Source organism: Arvicola amphibius, chromosome 5 (assembly GCF_903992535.2).
Source record: "Arvicola amphibius chromosome 5, mArvAmp1.2, whole genome shotgun sequence".
NCBI lineage: Eukaryota > Metazoa > Chordata > Mammalia > Rodentia > Cricetidae > Arvicola > Arvicola amphibius.
In genome coordinates this window covers 49712879-49728797 of record NC_052051.1, presented here as the reverse complement: position 1 = coordinate 49728797, position 15919 = coordinate 49712879, and the positions used below count along the sequence as shown (strand labels likewise).

General features: G+C 45.5%; 2 protein-coding genes across 3 annotated transcripts in view; one reads left to right on the top strand and one right to left on the bottom strand.

The window, feature by feature from the left end:
* Galk2 (galactokinase 2) overlaps window positions 1-13760 on the top strand; it is a 119330-nt gene extending 105570 nt beyond the window's left edge. For both annotated transcript variants that reach the window (XM_038329976.1, XM_038329975.1), the window contains exons 9-10: window positions 4077-4278; window positions 13229-13760. In XM_038329976.1, the coding sequence (XP_038185904.1) occupies window positions 4077-4278; window positions 13229-13436 (410 nt within the window). In that variant the 3' untranslated portion in view covers window positions 13437-13760. The remainder of the gene's footprint in view (window positions 1-4076; window positions 4279-13228) is intronic.
* The window catches only part of Fam227b (family with sequence similarity 227 member B), a 161971-nt gene continuing 159588 nt past the window's right edge, over window positions 13537-15919 (bottom strand). The window contains exon 18 of the mRNA XM_038329974.1: window positions 13537-13949. Within this exon, the coding sequence (XP_038185902.1) occupies window positions 13803-13949 (147 nt within the window). The 3' untranslated portion in view covers window positions 13537-13802. The remainder of the gene's footprint in view (window positions 13950-15919) is intronic.

Below are 15919 nucleotides of genomic sequence, written 5' to 3'. Positions count from 1 at the left end.
ACACTTAATGGTTGTTTTCACAGCACAGCACAGCACAGCACAGCACAGCACAGGGACCCATCACCCATTCAGCATTGCTGTGTCTTCTCAGAGGGTGTGGCTTCATAGGACACGAGAGTGATTCTATGACTATGGGAGGTGACATTTTTCAGAAGTAAAACTGACTGAAGCATATGGAACCCTAAAGTTAATACTTTAAAGTTTGTTTGTTTGTTTGTTTTTCTTCAAGACAGGGTTTCTCCGTGTAGCTTTGGAGCCTCTTCTGGAACTTGCTCTGTAGCCAAAGCTGGCCTTGTCCACTTGCCTCTGCCTCCCAAGTGCTAGGATTGAAGTCATGTACCACCACTGCCTGGCCTCAACCTCAAATTTTATGTTTTATTTTTGTTTGTATTTTTTCATTTTTTTAAAAAAAATGTTTCATATTTTCCCCACTTCCATTTCCTCCCCTCAAACCTTCCCACATACCCCTCTTTGCTCTCTTTCAAATCCATGGCCTCTTTTTCCAATAATTGTATTATGTGTGCGTGTGTGTGTGTGTGTGTGTGTGTGTGTGTGTGTGTTATGTGTGATGCCCCTCTGTGAGTGTTTTATTATCATTGGTTAATAAAAAAGCTGATTTGGCCAATAGCCAGGCAGAATAGAGCCTGGCAGGAAATCCAAGCAGAGACACAGGGAAAAAGAAGGCAGAGACAGGGGGATGCAGGATGTGAGGTAACAAGCCATGAGCCTTGTGGTAAAATAACAGAAATTGGTTAATTTAGATTATAATAGCTAGTTAATAATAAGCCTGAGCTAATAGGCCAAACAGTTTGTAATTAATATTAAGCCTCGGAGTGGTTATTCAGGATCTGACAGGTGGGAGAGAAACCTCCAATTGTGTTTGTGACTCCTAAATACACAAATATAACCTGTTAGGATTAGACCTTTGGCTTCTAATCTCAAGTCTTAAAAAGCAATGCTGTTAAAGTATAGTTTCTGAAGCCATTTTCTTTCCTTTCATGACATACAGTCTACAGCTTGTGTTGTAGTACGTGTGTACGAAGGAAGCAGCGGGACCCCTCTTTGGGACACGAACACCTGTGTTGGTTCCTTTTCTGTTGCTGGGTTAAAACATCATGGCCAAAAGCAGCTTCCAGAAGAGTTTATTTTGGCTTATGGTTCTAGAGAGTCCATAATAACCAATTACCCTTTACCTGCTCAGGAAGCAGAGGAGCAGCAGGAAGTGGGCAAGGTAATAAATTCCCAAGGCCTGCCCCCAGTGATGGACTTCTTTCATCAGAGTTCCATTAAAATTTTAGAATTTCTCCAAATAGCATCACAACTGGAGACGTCCATTACATGAGCCTCTGTGGAAACAGTTTTCTTTCAGGCCATGACACATGTCAATCAACTGCCCTTCTTTTTCCTTTCAGAATGACTGACAACATCCCCTGTACCATTACTTCAATTGGTGCAGTTTTGAGGAGGGTATCTGCCATTATTTTGCATTGGTGAGCCTCCTCCCCTTGGGCTGTTTGACACCCGTATCCTAGAATAAATTCTCCTGTTTCAACAGAACTGCCTGTGGACACAGCATGGTGTGGGTGACTCATGTGACCTGGCTGCCAATGAACAAAACCTGTTTGTGTCTCCCCATCTGCATTTAGCCAGTGGCTTCTCTTTAGTTTTTGTATTTTTCAACCACACTTGGTGTTAGGAGTTACAGATTTAATAATAAAGGGAACCCTGCTGGCTGCCTCTTTCCTCTGTCTCACCACTCAGTTAAGCCGTCAATAGTGGCTCCTTCTCTTGCCTCTTCTCTTAAACAAAACAGCAAGTCCAGATGGAAGTGTTTTGATTTTAAACTGGAGATAAAAGTAAAGACCCAATTTTATCATAATTAACCTTAAACACCCTCTGGGCTCTACCATGGCAGTGTTGAGGTGATATGGAGTGAGCATTGCTCTTGGGTGCATGGAGCTAAGAGACTAAATGTCTGTCTTCAGGACCCTGCAAAACCTTTGCAGGGCTCCGAGGAATAACCATGATGGAAAGTACATAACCCCAGATGAGCATGAGCTGCAAGCATGGTACAAACTCAGTCAAGAAATTATTTCCAGCTGAGCCCCTCATGGCCTCAAGGATGATGTAAAATGTAATTCGAGCCTTCAGAATGAGGTAAAGTTTTGACATAGAGAGAGAGGGCAAGAAGCCATTTCTGTGTGTGACGAATGAGTATATCCAAAAGCAAAGACTGTTCGAGCAACTACAGATGGAGTAGTTTGGCTGAAGGAAGAGGTCCTGTTGGGATCAAGCATGGATTATGGTAAACACTGGGAAAATGACTGTGGGCTGAGCAGAAACTGACAGGAGCGGGGCGTTGGGGGGCTTAGCTTGTCTGTTGACTCAGATAGGATGGCATGAGCAAGACAAAGATGTAACACAGCAGAGCCGAGGAATACATCTTTGTGCTCACTCTCTTCCTTCCCATTTCTTGCTGATTTTCTCCCATCCTTTAGTAAGATAGCAAGGAACTCCCCGGTGTGATCCCTACTTGTCAGCCTGTGGGGGCAGAGAGAGGCAGCAGTCATAAGGAGCGTTCTCACCACAGTGGCAGTAGCCTACAGGGACGCTGGGAGGCCACGCAGAGAGGAAGTTTCTCATGCATTCTCAGAGGGCAAAGCCAGAGGATCTGGAGAAGTAAATCTCAGTCTCATTTCAGAGCCCAGAAAACAGAGCCCAGTAGAGGGAGCAAATTGGGCACAGCTGGTTGTCGCAGCTGATGGACTGCCACCTTCTCAATTCCATCTCTGCCACTTTTCTTGTGGCCAGAGGACATCCATAAGTTTCCCTGTCTTGGCGGAGACTCACCACACCATCTTCCCCACTGTGCAGCATGTTCATGGCCTCAGTTGTCACTCTGGGGATGAGCCAAACATGATGCAGCCATTGCAGTCGGATGGGGGTGTTGCCGCAGTTAGCAGTCGTTGGGGGCTTTGCAGAATCAGAGCTGTTTCAAGAGGATAATAAATTCACCCATGATGGATCCTGGAGATCCATCCAGCACTGTTGGCATGCAGTAGTTTCTGTAGGCTACCATGTGCATATATGTGTATGTGTGTGTGATGTCCATTAGCATCAGCTATACATAGGCTATTGTGCTGTCATTTCCTTCAATGCTGAACAGTTTCCTGTGTGGCAAATTGTCCAAGAATTTGAGTTTTAATAGCCATAATATTTTTTAAGTGGGTGTAGTATTTATTTTTTAAAAAAGTTCTATTATTAGCCATTTCGATTGTTTATGTTTTGGCTATGATAAATGATACTATAACATATAGCTGTATATTAAATGTAAATAAAATGATATCCATATCTAAGTAGCTGTGCTTATCTGTTGTGTAGTGAGGAGCTATGGGCAGGCCTGCTTTTCATCCTACCCGGCTCCCGCATGGTTAGTTTTACACCCGAAATAATTACATGGAAACTGTATTCTTTTAAATACTGCCTGGCCCATTATTTTCAGCCTCTTACTCACATCTTGACTAATCCATATCTAATAATCTGTGTAGCACCACAAAGTGGTGCCTTACCAGGTAGATTCTAGCGTACGTCCATCTTGGGCTGGAGCTTCATCGCGTCTGGCTTCTCTCTGAGGAGAGGCACGGCGGTCTGCCTAACTTAAGAGAGGCGTGGAATCTGACTGAGCCATCTACCTCACTTCCTTCTTCCTGTTCTGTCTACTCCACCCACCTAAGGGCTGGTCTATCAGATGGGCCAGGCAGTTTCTTTATTAATTATCCAATGAAATCATCAGATAGATAGAAGACACACCTACATCACTGTTGTTTCTCTAGAAATAGGCATGGACAGTGAAGATGGTCACAGAAGCCCTTACAAGTGTGTGTTAGGTAGTTGGTAGGTAGGCATGCTGGCTCAAACCTGTAATTCCAGCACTGGACTTACTGGGAAGGCTGAGGCAGGAGAATCTGGAGTCAGCTAGCCTGGGCTACATTACACACGCACGCACACTTCTTTCTTGGTACTGTGTAGTCCTACAACCCTTTCTTACGTCTTTCCCCGTTTCCTTCCTTCCCCAGAGCTCACCTTCAAGCTCTACCAGCGGGCAAAGCATGTGTACAGCGAGGCCGCGCGTGTGCTGCAGTTTAAGCAGGTGTGTGAAGAAGCGCCCGCCAATGCTGTCCAGCTGCTGGGCGAGCTAATGAACCAGAGCCACAGAAGCTGCCGGGACATGTTCGAGTGCAGCTGCCCCGAGCTGGACCAGCTGGTGGATATCTGCCGGTGAGCGGAGAGGGCTCTGTGAGGCTTCAGGGAATGCAGTTTCAACTAACAAAAAGCCATATTCTCATAATTTAGGCGAATCCTTCCTATATGATGGACTCCGTTCACCATGGTGTAGAAACCCTGTGTTCTTCTGAACACCTGCAGAGTGGTTTGAGATCTGCTTTATGGGGCTCAGCAGTCAGTCTGGAGCCAGTTCCATTACTAGGTGACTAGACCTCACAGGAAGGCAGCTTTTCTCTGACGTGGGCATTTTATGTATTTCACAAATCCCTAGGAACCTAATGGAGTTAGTTCTGTCCAGAAGAGAGAGTCAGAAAAAAGGTCTTGAGAGTTTCACTGAGGGAGGTGGGCTGGAAGGATCACTTGGAAAGCCCCGTCTCCCGGGCTGCCATATTTATTTTGGGCAGTTAGTGGAAACAAAGACCAAAGAAAGGCCAGTTTATAAACTTGGCTGTGACCCAAGTGTGAAGAGAGAGTCTCTTTCACAGAACCTCCAGACCTCGCTGTGGTCATTGTGCAAGAATGGGGATAATAGAGTGCCCTTTCCAGGGAGGTCCCACGCTGACCTTGGCCAACTGAAAGGGAAATTGGAGGGGAATCAGGTGACTTGCGTTAGCTCCCTATGACAAGATGACACAGCCCTGCACGCAACTAGCAATGGAAATGTAATTAGTCACTTGGCGCCTGTGGCTTGCGCGGCTCATGCCACACCCAGCCAGAGAGTTTGAGCCAAACAGCCCCAGTGGATCACAGATGGCATGCGGAACCTGCCTGTCCCATCCAGTAGCCGGCACACAGCATGGCTGAGGCACTTCCTGTCGTCCTCAGCCTTTGCTCACTAATTGCACAAGTCCCTTCCAGAGCTCATTTTATTTTAAATGCTCTTTAAAAAAAAAAGTATTCAGAGCCCAGAAAGTGGAAGAGACAAATGATGTTCAGTTGTGGATATAAGAGGAAGTGGAATGATTTATGCAGAAACAAGGAAGAAGTATCTTGGCTTGGAAGCCAGTGGGAAGGTTGAATCCTCCCAGAAACAATATGGAGGAGATCTGCCAGCCTCCTGGAATTCTCAAGTATGTTTTCTTCTCCTAGGATGGTCACCAGCACTGGCTTATATTTCTGTGGGCAGAGGGATCAATGATAATTGGAAAATACCTTGGTTGCTAGTGATAAATGTCGTGGACAGAAGCTGGAAGGGGTAGTGACTGCTGTGGTAGTCTTTATATGCAGTGATTGGAGAAGGCTCCAAAAGAGAGTGACACTTGGCTAGAGACCCGAAGGATCAACAGGGAAACAGACTGCTGTGTATCAGACACAGCAGGGAAGGAAGGAGGGAACAACCGGTGGAGTCAAAGAGGTCATGGACATGCCCACACTGCATGGACCCCACTAGCTGTGGGCAGGAGCACAGTGCATGGATCCTGTTAGCTGTGGGAAATATTCACACTACCTAGACCCCGTTAACTGTGGGAAGGATTCACACTGCATGGACCCCACTAGCTGTGGGAAGGAGCACACTGCATGTATCCTGTTAGCTGTGGAAATATTCACACTACATAGACCCCATTAGCTGTGGGAAATATTCACACTACATAGACCCCATTAGCTGTGGGAAGGATTGCGGCTTCCGGAAGAGAAGGGAGTAACATGTGATAAGTGATTCAGTGCCAGTTATTTGTGAAGGAAGGTTCTAGACCATTGGTGTGTGGGAGGAAGAGAGGAATCAAGAGGACTTGATTTTTTTGAGTGAGAAAATGCTTTTTTTCTCTAAAATTAGTTTTTTTTTGGGGGGGGGAGACTATTTTTTACAACTCTAAATCAGAATTTCCTCATAGTGCCATGGGCATTAGCACAAGAAAGACAGGAGAAGCGACGGGTCTAGAAAGTTGAGCAGCTTCCCACAGAAAGTTGGTGGGAGAGTCTGGCTCTCATGCCTGCTGCCCTCCCTGTGGATTGTGCTGAGATGGATTACACTCAGCCCTGGGCCATGCTCATGCTTTCTTTCCTTTGTCTGAAGCTCTCCAGTGAGAAGCCTTGTTGTCATGGCCTCTAGCATTTTAACATGGAGCACAGCCTGGCAGGGCAGAGTGGGGCATGTGTTAGGGGTGGGTTAGCCTGGTGGGGTAAGGTGGGGCATGTGTTAGGAGGCAGGTTGGACAGTGGGAGGCTGAGGCTGAGCTCTGCTTCTCATTCACAGTGTTGACCTTGAATGGTCATGTGCTGTACAGTGACCATCTCTGCAGGAATCCTGTGTGGTTCTAGGGAGAGATTTTAAGAGTATGTCTTACATGAGTTTGGAAATATAACATTTAATTATAAATTTGTTTTAGAAAACTCTTTAAAATATTTAGAGAGAGGGGGAGAGAGAGAGAGACAGAGAGATAGACAGAGAGACAGAGAGAGAGAGAGAGAGAGAGAGAGAGAGAGAGAGAGAGAGAGAGAGAGAGAGAGAATCTGTATGCAATACATGAGTTTATTTGCCCACAGGACCAGAGGAGGGTGTCAAGTCTCCTGGAGCTAGAGTTACAGGCAGTTATGAGCACAGATGCTGGGACCTGAACCTGGGTCCTCTGGAGAACAGCAAAGTGTCTTAACAGCTGGGCATCCCCTCACCCATTAGAGAGTTCTTACTGGTGGTGAGATGTTTCTGACTAGACTCTACATCTGGTGCATATGAGTAAAATATTTAGCTAAAATATTTAGCTGTCCAGATTAAGGAACTTTGCCCTCTTTTACATGGTGGTGCTCAGGTTTGGATTCAGGACCTCCTTTACTCTGCCGTACACCACCCCCACCCCAAAGGCTGTTTTTGTTTATAAAGCCTATTGCTATATATCAAGTTCCTTTTCCTTGCATTATTTCTTTTTGAGATGGTTGTCAGGGCTGGCCTTGAATTCGTCACTGTTCTCTCAGCCTTCCAGGTGCTGGGATTATGGTTATATATCTCCAGGTCTGAGCTCAGATAAATTTTGGCTTATTCTATAATCACACCCTTCTGTTTCCCAGATTGAGACGTTATCTTCTACAATAATGAAAATGTTGGCCCAAGTAGTCGGGCCCATAGGCCCCTTATGTAATGACTATTTTCTTTGCTGTTACGTAACCGTATGTCATGCCCTGCAAATGTCCTAGTAGTGCCACACTCATGTCAGGACCCTGGGACCATAGTCACAGGGGAGCAGGTTCCACTGCTATTGCCACCTTCCTTACCCAGAGTCATCCTGAACCTCACACAGAAGCCAAGGTGCTGTCTATATAGGTGTTTGGGAAGTGCTAATGCAGGAAGGGGGCTGAAGACTGCCAGAGATACTGGGAGTAAGGGAGGTAAAGGATGGAAAACCAAAAACAAACCAAACCCAGGGGAGGCAGGGGGCAGAAGAGCATGAGCATGAAGCCTGGGAGGCTGAAAGCCCGGGAGCCCGGGAGGCCCAGAGGCCCTGAGGCCCCGAGGCCGGAGGCTGGGAAGCCCGGAGACTGGGAGCCTGGAAGGCTGGCAGAGCAGTGATCATCAAAGCCCTAGCACCCCGGGTGCCCTCCTGTCGTCCCCAGACACAGAGATGCTGCGAGTGCTGAAGGGCCCTGAGCATGCCTGGCGCAGGTCAAGGCTTCCGGTCTCAGAGCAAAGGTACCACCGGGAGACCTGGCAGCCTGCCGCTGGTCCTTGGGAGACAAGATGGGGGAAACAGAAATGGGTTTGGGGAGTATTGCCAGTGACATTTGCCACCCTCATCCGTGACTACCTTGTAGCACTTTAAAAAGTTTTCTATGTTTGGGAAAAGTTTTTGGAAATTATTTTCATGAAAAGATACGGAGTTGAGTGAGGGAATCCCACAGACCCCCCCCCCCCCCCACCCAGTGGAGGTTTACGTGACCTGAGGCAGACAGCATTTCCAAGGTGGTGCTTAGTCGTCAGTCAGTAGGACACACCAGAAACGAGTCCATGACCCCAGTGGAACAGAGGGGAAAGACAGAGACAATACTAATGTTTGGTCTTCCTTTTCTTCTTCTTTCCTACTCATCAAGAGAAAAATCAGGTTAGAGCACAAAGGAAGGACCAAGAGCTGAGCAGGAGAGCTTGTGAGGCTGGGGCATGGGAACTGCTGGGAGCTTAAGGCCAGCTGTAGCTACATACCAGCTCTTGTCCAGCCAGGAGACCCTGTCAAAACAGAAAAGAGAAAATACCAGAAGGAAATTACACTTATGTAGTTAGGTTGGTTTTTTTTTTAATTAAATTAATGTTAGAATTTTAATTAGATGAGATGAAATAATGAAGGAAGAAGGCAATCTTTGCCCAATTATAAAATGTCTATATTAAATGAATGAACCGTAAATTTAAATTTTAAAGTAGGATTTCCTGAGGAACACAGGGCAGTTTTGAAGCCAAGTCAGTTACATGTGGGACAGCACATTTGTTAAAGCTCCTTAGCTTTACTCGAGGAAAAAAACACTAATGCTTTTTGTTTCTTTTTGGTCACTTGTTGAAATTAGAGCAGATTCCTCAGTATATTATTGCTGCTATTGCCCAAACTACTGAAGAAGACAAATGGCGGGTTTTGGAATGAGAACGGATGCAGACATGCCTCTGGAGTCTTTTCTCAGCCCCGATCCCACAGCGGGGCTGCCCAGCCTCCTGAGCCCCTCTTGACCAACTCAAAGTCATGTGTGGTTTCTCACTGAGCCATGAGCTGACCTGACCTGCATGCCCTGCCATGGAGGAGAGACAGTACCACTCTACCTGTCATGGGGGTGTTGTGAGTTACCCTTCTGTGACAATGTGCAAGGTCATTTCAGTTGGGCTATCTGTTTACACCCCTGCATGGAGGGTATGGGAAGGCCACAAACCCTCACCCGAATATCCAGCCACATCCAACCCTGCCCTAAATTGTAGCTGACCTCGGGGAAGGGCTAGATTATAAAGGCCGGAAGTGTAGAGGAGGGCAGCTTTCCATGTGGCAAAGGGGAAGCCCCCATCCTTGCTGAGAAAGCTTTTCTGGGTGTAGCCTTTTAGGGAACACTAGAACACATATACCCGGTAAGTAATCCCTTACCTGTGCTATACAGCAAAGCCCAATAAACTCACTGATTGCCTACCATACCTGTTTGTTGTTGGAACCTTAGGAGGAGGGTGGATTCTGCTTAATTTCCCTCTGGGAAGGAACTGTAGGAACACTGGTATACTATATACTCTATTTGCTCAAACAAAAGCCCTGCTTCTCAGTGGCCTTTGGTGCCCCGCATTCTGAAACACATTTCTAGACATGTTTTCTCCTTCCTTCTTACTTCAGCAGCATGGGAAGACTGCAACTCTTGACTCCAAAGCAATCTAAAAGTTTTATCTGTAATTGAGCTATAAAAACTTATGGAAATTATGCTGGAAGGTTCATTTTTCTGATATTCTTGCCTCCAGTTCCCAAAGAGAAGAAGCTGGGACTCTGCAGTGGAGACACTGCACGTTGCTTGTATTTATCCAGCACAATATATGTGTTTTAAAACGGAAGTCCAGCTGCATGCATTAGAACCTACCAAAAAACTAGAGCCGTGTTTGTCCTGGGCAGAGATAGGTATGAACTGCCTCTACATCCCAGGTCCCTCAAACAATTCACACCTATTTGCATAAAACATAAATATTTACTTATTTTGAAATGAATCAAAATGCAAGGCATGATTTGCTGTCTTCTCTCTAGTTTGCAGCAGTTGGGTCTCTCTGTTCCCTGCCACCCACTGCACTCTGTCTTACACCTCAGCCAAAGCTTTTTCATCAGCCAGGTTCACTGAAAGCAGGACATTGGGGTAGACTGTAACAGGCCAGTCAGTCAGTTATGGGTCTTCTCCCAACCCTTTGTTGTGCAGTGTTGTTGCTTTGACAGTCCTTTTTATACCTTCTCTACCATCTTCATCACAGTGATCTATGTGAGATTTTATGCAATTCTCCTGTTTATTCTCTGATATGTTACAGTGAAGATACATTTTTAATTTTTCACTATTTTCTTAAGACTTCAAATGTGAGGTGTACTAAGTAGTATTTCCTTAATTAACACCTTTGTTGGTCTCCCAATTTTAGACCTTCCTTGTGGTTTCAGAGACACACATGCGTGTGTGTGTGTGTGTGTGTGTGTGTGTGTGTGTGTGTGTATGTGTGTGTGTATGCAAAGGGTACATCAAGGACCACTGGGAAACGCTGCAGTTAAGACTTTTCTACCTCCATCCCCGTGTGTGTGTTGTGTGTGTGTAGCTGGGCAAGGCAGACTGATGACTACTGATACAGCAGCTTCTGGTTTGTGAACACAAATGCTGTTGACTATGGACAGAAACCTATGTATTATAGCAATTTTTTATTTTTTATTTAAGTTTTTCGTATGGCAAATTTTGATCATATCAGTCTAGATGGCAGTGTGCCACTTGGTGCTCTATGAGTACAATCCACCAGCTCTGTAACTGCCTTCCAGGGGCCTTTTAGGCACACTCTCAAACACTTCTGATTTGAACATTGGAACAGAGTGCTTGTGCACACATGGGAGGCAGAGGGTAGATGGTTACAGAAAGTGTGAGCCCGCCCTGCTTCAGGACAGGAATACATAGTGAGAGCCTGTCTCAAAACATTAAAGGGAGAGAGAGAATGAGAGAGAGAAAGAGAGAGAGAGAGAGAGAGAGAGAGAGAGAGAGAGAGAGAGAGATGATTTTGAAACAGTATTGTTTGTGATCTAGCTGCAAGAGATTCTTTTTCCCAAACCATGTGTTAGTTCACACTGAGCTGAGGCTAAGGGGAGGGACTTCTAGGCAAATTAATTTGCCTCTAAATGTTCAAACTGCTCTGTGGCCACCCTGCCTGCTGCAGAAGAGAATGGGCTAAAGTACATCAACTCAGGCTGCAAAATCATCCAAGTCAAGATCTTTCTGAGATGCTTCAAGAAGTCTCCCACTTCTCCCAGCTTCTTCAGCTATAACAGTGTTTGATGCGGCCACTTATGGCAAAGTTTCTCTTTTTAATCTCTAACTATAAATAAGCCCTTTTCTAGCTTCTAGTGTCTCATGATTAAATCAACTTTTCAGTCTGGATAATAGGAATTTGGGCCTAATTCAGCTAGGAGGCTGCTATTTGAGGGCTGTCAGAAGATTGTAATCTTTTATGATTGGTGAGCACTTTTTCTTTTCAAATTTAAGAAAAACATCTTTGAATAAAACAGATGATGCAATCACCGGAGAGCATCACAGAGGGAAAAGTCAGTAGGTGACGTGTAGTAGTCCTGATTTCCTGGAGGAGGGGTGATCCTCTATTTATTCTATAAGGTTTTCCAGGAAGTAGAGGGGAATGGAAGACAGAATTGGGTGAAATTAATTATGAAGTTTTTGGAGCAAATTTCATTAGGAAAATTAATTGGAAATATGTTTGGATGGATGGTGACTGCAGTGGTTTCTGGCTAGATGGTCATTCAGAGTTGTTTCTCTCTCAGTGAGCTTTTCATCTGTTGACAAAGTTGGGTCCACTCGTTAGCTCAGTCCCAGAAAGTGCAGGGAAGATGGTAAGACCTCTATGAGCACCACTCACTTTGTGGGAAGGTTTACATAATTTCCCATTGGTCATTAAGCCAACTGACCAACAACCAACCTAGAGTTTACTAACAGGTTCTGTGTTAATAGATTTATGCAGAACAAACCTAGGTTGTCAGTTCCCGGGGACCAGTCCCCTCCCTACTGTGGTGTTGGATATTGAACCCAGATCTCATACATGTTAGGCAAGCCGTCTACCATTGAGCTACACGCCCAGGCCTCAGCCCTACAGTCGGAACTCGCTGTGTGAAATGGATAAGCCTTCTGAGCACAACTGAGAAGTGGAGATGGCTCTGTCTGTACAGTGCTCATGATGCAATCAGGGGGAGCTGGATTGGGAGTCTCGGCACCCACATAAGAAGGCAGTTATAGGAACGAACCTGAAATCTTTGCATTGTTGAAGGTGGAGGTGGAAGGATCTCTGGGGCTTGCTGGTCAATGAGCTTCGGGTTCAGGGAGAGACTCTGTCTCTAAAAATAAAGTGGAGAACAATGGAGGGAGGTACCAGATGTTGACCTCTGGCCTCTACAGGTGCTTGTACATGTGCACACATGGGAACATGTACACATGCATACCTCCCGTCTCCGCAACAAAACAGAATGCAGCTGAAACAGTTATGAAGGATCCATACACCGGACATGCTGATTGTGATTTACCCTCTTCTGAGGTGACTTTCTGATTCCTCACAGCACTTATGTCTACTGCCAACCTTCTTTTTGCGTCCCTTCATGATTAACTGGAGACTTGCTATACACGTTTTCAAGTGGCTACTGTATGACTATATAGGATCAAGCCTACAGTGGGTGGTTCCAGACCTGTACAGTAAGCACTGTTGGTAGTTATTGTTAACCTTCAATACCGAGGAGTAGCTTCAGATATCCCTAAAGAGTTTCTCAGTCCTGAGAACTGAAAACAAACTGTAAATTATATTCAATTTAGATTTCTTGTGTGTATGTGAGTGCACATCTTTGTATGTGTACATGTGTGTAGGGGCCAAAGGTTGACTTTATCCATAGCTCTTCACCTTTAAAATTATATTTTCCCACCTTATTCTTTGAGAGAGCCTCTCCCAAACATAGAGCTCATTCTTCTGCTAGGCTGGCTGGCTTCAGGCACCTGCTTGCCTGTACCTCTTCTAGCCAATGCTGAATGTTGGGGATACAGATATAAGCTATAGTGCCCAACTTTCATGTGTCTGCTTGAGTGGCAGACACTACCTTCTGAACCATCTTCCCAGTCCCCAATGTGTATTTCTTAAAGCTTGAAATCCCTGAACCACCCCATACTGTCTTCATAGAACTTGGGAAGGGGTGTGTTCTGTTACAAGTAAATTGTTCTTGTTGTTGTTTCTAGGTGCTAATGTGGGTTTTTTGTTTTGTTTTTCTTCTCATTGTTTTAGGAAGTTTGGGGCCCGAGGTTCCCGACTTACTGGAGCAGGGTGGGGAGGCTGCACAGTGTCCATAGTGCCCGCCGACATGCTGCCCAGCTTCCTCACGAACGTCCATGAAGCGTACTACCGGACGAACAGTTCCAGCTTGGCTCTGGAGAAGCACAGCCTGTTTGCTACCAAACCTGGAGGCGGGGCTTTGGTTTTCCTTGAGGCCTAAACAATGTAAAACATCTCAGAGAAACTATTTGGGGCATTTAGGAGCTGGCGAGATTTCCCGGGCCACCGCAAATCAGCCCCTTTTCTGTTTGTTAGGAAGAATGGCTGCTATTATCAAGATGCATTTCCAGAGACACAGAGAAAGCTATGCTTCATACTGACCACTTCTCTCTCTCTCAATGGATTTTCTTATGAATCAGAGGCCAGGGCATGCTTAGGCAGATCTTTAAGGTATGACTACTATTTATTGATTTGAAGATTTAAAGATGAAAAGCAGAATGTACTCTTAATTGAACACCGCTGCAATTAAATTGGTACAGCTGAACTGTGTGTGTTGTTCTTGAGCGGTGGTCACTGCTGGCTTCCCTTAGCCCTCTTCCACGTAGTTGAAGTCTTCTGACGAGGCGGTGGATGATGACAATGACGACTGTGGTGACTGTGGCATCTGTAATGACCCTGAGGACAGTGATGTTGATGAGCCTCTAAAATCCTCCTTGAATTTAGCCTCCATACGCTGTGAACATAGTACATGGTTAAGGACATACAGATATTCTTAGACACACACACAGTATACTTGAATGTGAGATTTCTATGAGTCTGAAGATGGTGACGATCACCTTGTGGGAGGGGCCAAAGGACAGATTTCAGAAGAAAATTTGTGTTGGCTTTCTAGAAACTCGCACTACATTTCTCAAAGGCCTTTCCAATCCAAGAGGCTGACCATGCTGGCAGCCCCACCCATACCTTACAGCCCTCTTCCGGATGCCTGGCAAGGCTTGCTTGTGTCCCTGATCCAGTGTAGGGCAGCTGTGCGGTATGTAGGTGCGGGTGAGTCTGCGAAAGCCGTGTGTGATCTGACATTGATGGTGGAGTGAGGACTTAGGACACTTATCAAGAGTGGGCAGAAGTGTCTGGTCATGTGGCGACATGTGAGTGGCAGACTCCCAGAAGTCCTTTCAAAGTTACATTGACCAAAGTGGGTTTTGCTGACATATTCCCCAGACAGAGACAGCAGCTGTATCGTGGTTGGAATTATCCAGAATATTAGCACGATTTTTGTTTCAGATGATTATGTTGGCCCATTAACCAGCATTCAGTGACTGGATTTCATCATCTGCCTGTTTCTAAAAGACCTAGGCAGGCTCTAGAACAAGTCACTAGAAAACCAAGATCCATCCTAAAACCAACTCCGGATGCATTTCCCTCTAAATACCTGAGCAACCTTGTATTAAATTTGTTGAAAGAATTTTGAGTTTTCTTAAGCACAGTAATCTAAGAACCAAATTTGTTTATAATGCTGCATTTTTAAGGCTTGTATTCCCCACAAATAATTTGTGGTTGGTTTAGAATTCTTTAAAAAATAAAACGTGAATCATGTAAGACTGCTGTTAGTCCATTTAATGATTTTTACCATGGATTCCTTATTAAGAGGATGAGAAAAATGTTCAGTAATTCTAAATAATCAGTGTGCACACCTCTGTGGGGACAGAGTCATTCTAAGAGTTCAGTGTGCACACCTCCACAGGGACACAGACATTCTAAGAGTTCAGTGTGCACACCTCCACAGGGACATGGACATTCTAAGAGTCCATTGAAACTATCCTACTCAGGGTTGGCTTCCTGTTAAGAACTGCCTTGAACCTACCTTCAGCAACTGCTGTTCTAGAAATTGTGAGGCACATCCAGCTCTTCCTTAGAGAATAAGGATGGGACCAAGAGCATAAGGCTTATAAAGAAATGGACTGTGCGTGATACTAAAGGCTGGCTAGAATTTGAAGGCTAGCGAGTAGGCAGTGCAGGCCAGCAGAGCATGAGTATGGCCTGAAAACTCCAGGTGTGTGGAAGTCTCTGGGCGAATGCTGGGGTTTGCCTTCAATTGCGCTGAAGAATCATGTCAGCTGCACTGGCTGGACCTGGCAGCAGTCAGATCAGGAAAGCAGGCCACATATGGTCTACAAATGGATTTGGTTTGTCCCATTAGCATATGAAAATGTGGGCTTTACATCTGGGGATTGTGTACAAGAGTCTGGGGTACTGGTGGAAGGCTGGTGGATTTTGATTCCTGCAGGTAACAGTGAAAGAGGCGGAGGTGGCAATTGTCATGTAAGGGTGGGCTAGTTTTCACAGTCCCTTGCAGTCTGCCCTTCCCTGCACAGGGCACTGCTGTTCTCTTACATGTGGTACATGCTCCCGGCACTGTTCACTAGTAGGAAATACATCAAGAAAACTTGGAAGAAGGAAAAATACTTTAAAAACAATGACCCCGTGTGTCTAATACGAACACTCGAGTGTTTCATGGCCTTCCAGCACCTGTCTGTACAGGAATATTATTCGTCTCAGTTTTGACATTAGACCCATAGCTAATGGGATTGTTCTAGAGTCTAGACTGCAGAGGAGAAACAAACCTTTCATGTTGGATCCCTGCATCCCTGGTCTCCGGGTCCAGCCTGCTAGCTTCCACATGCTGGCACCTATACTTCTTGC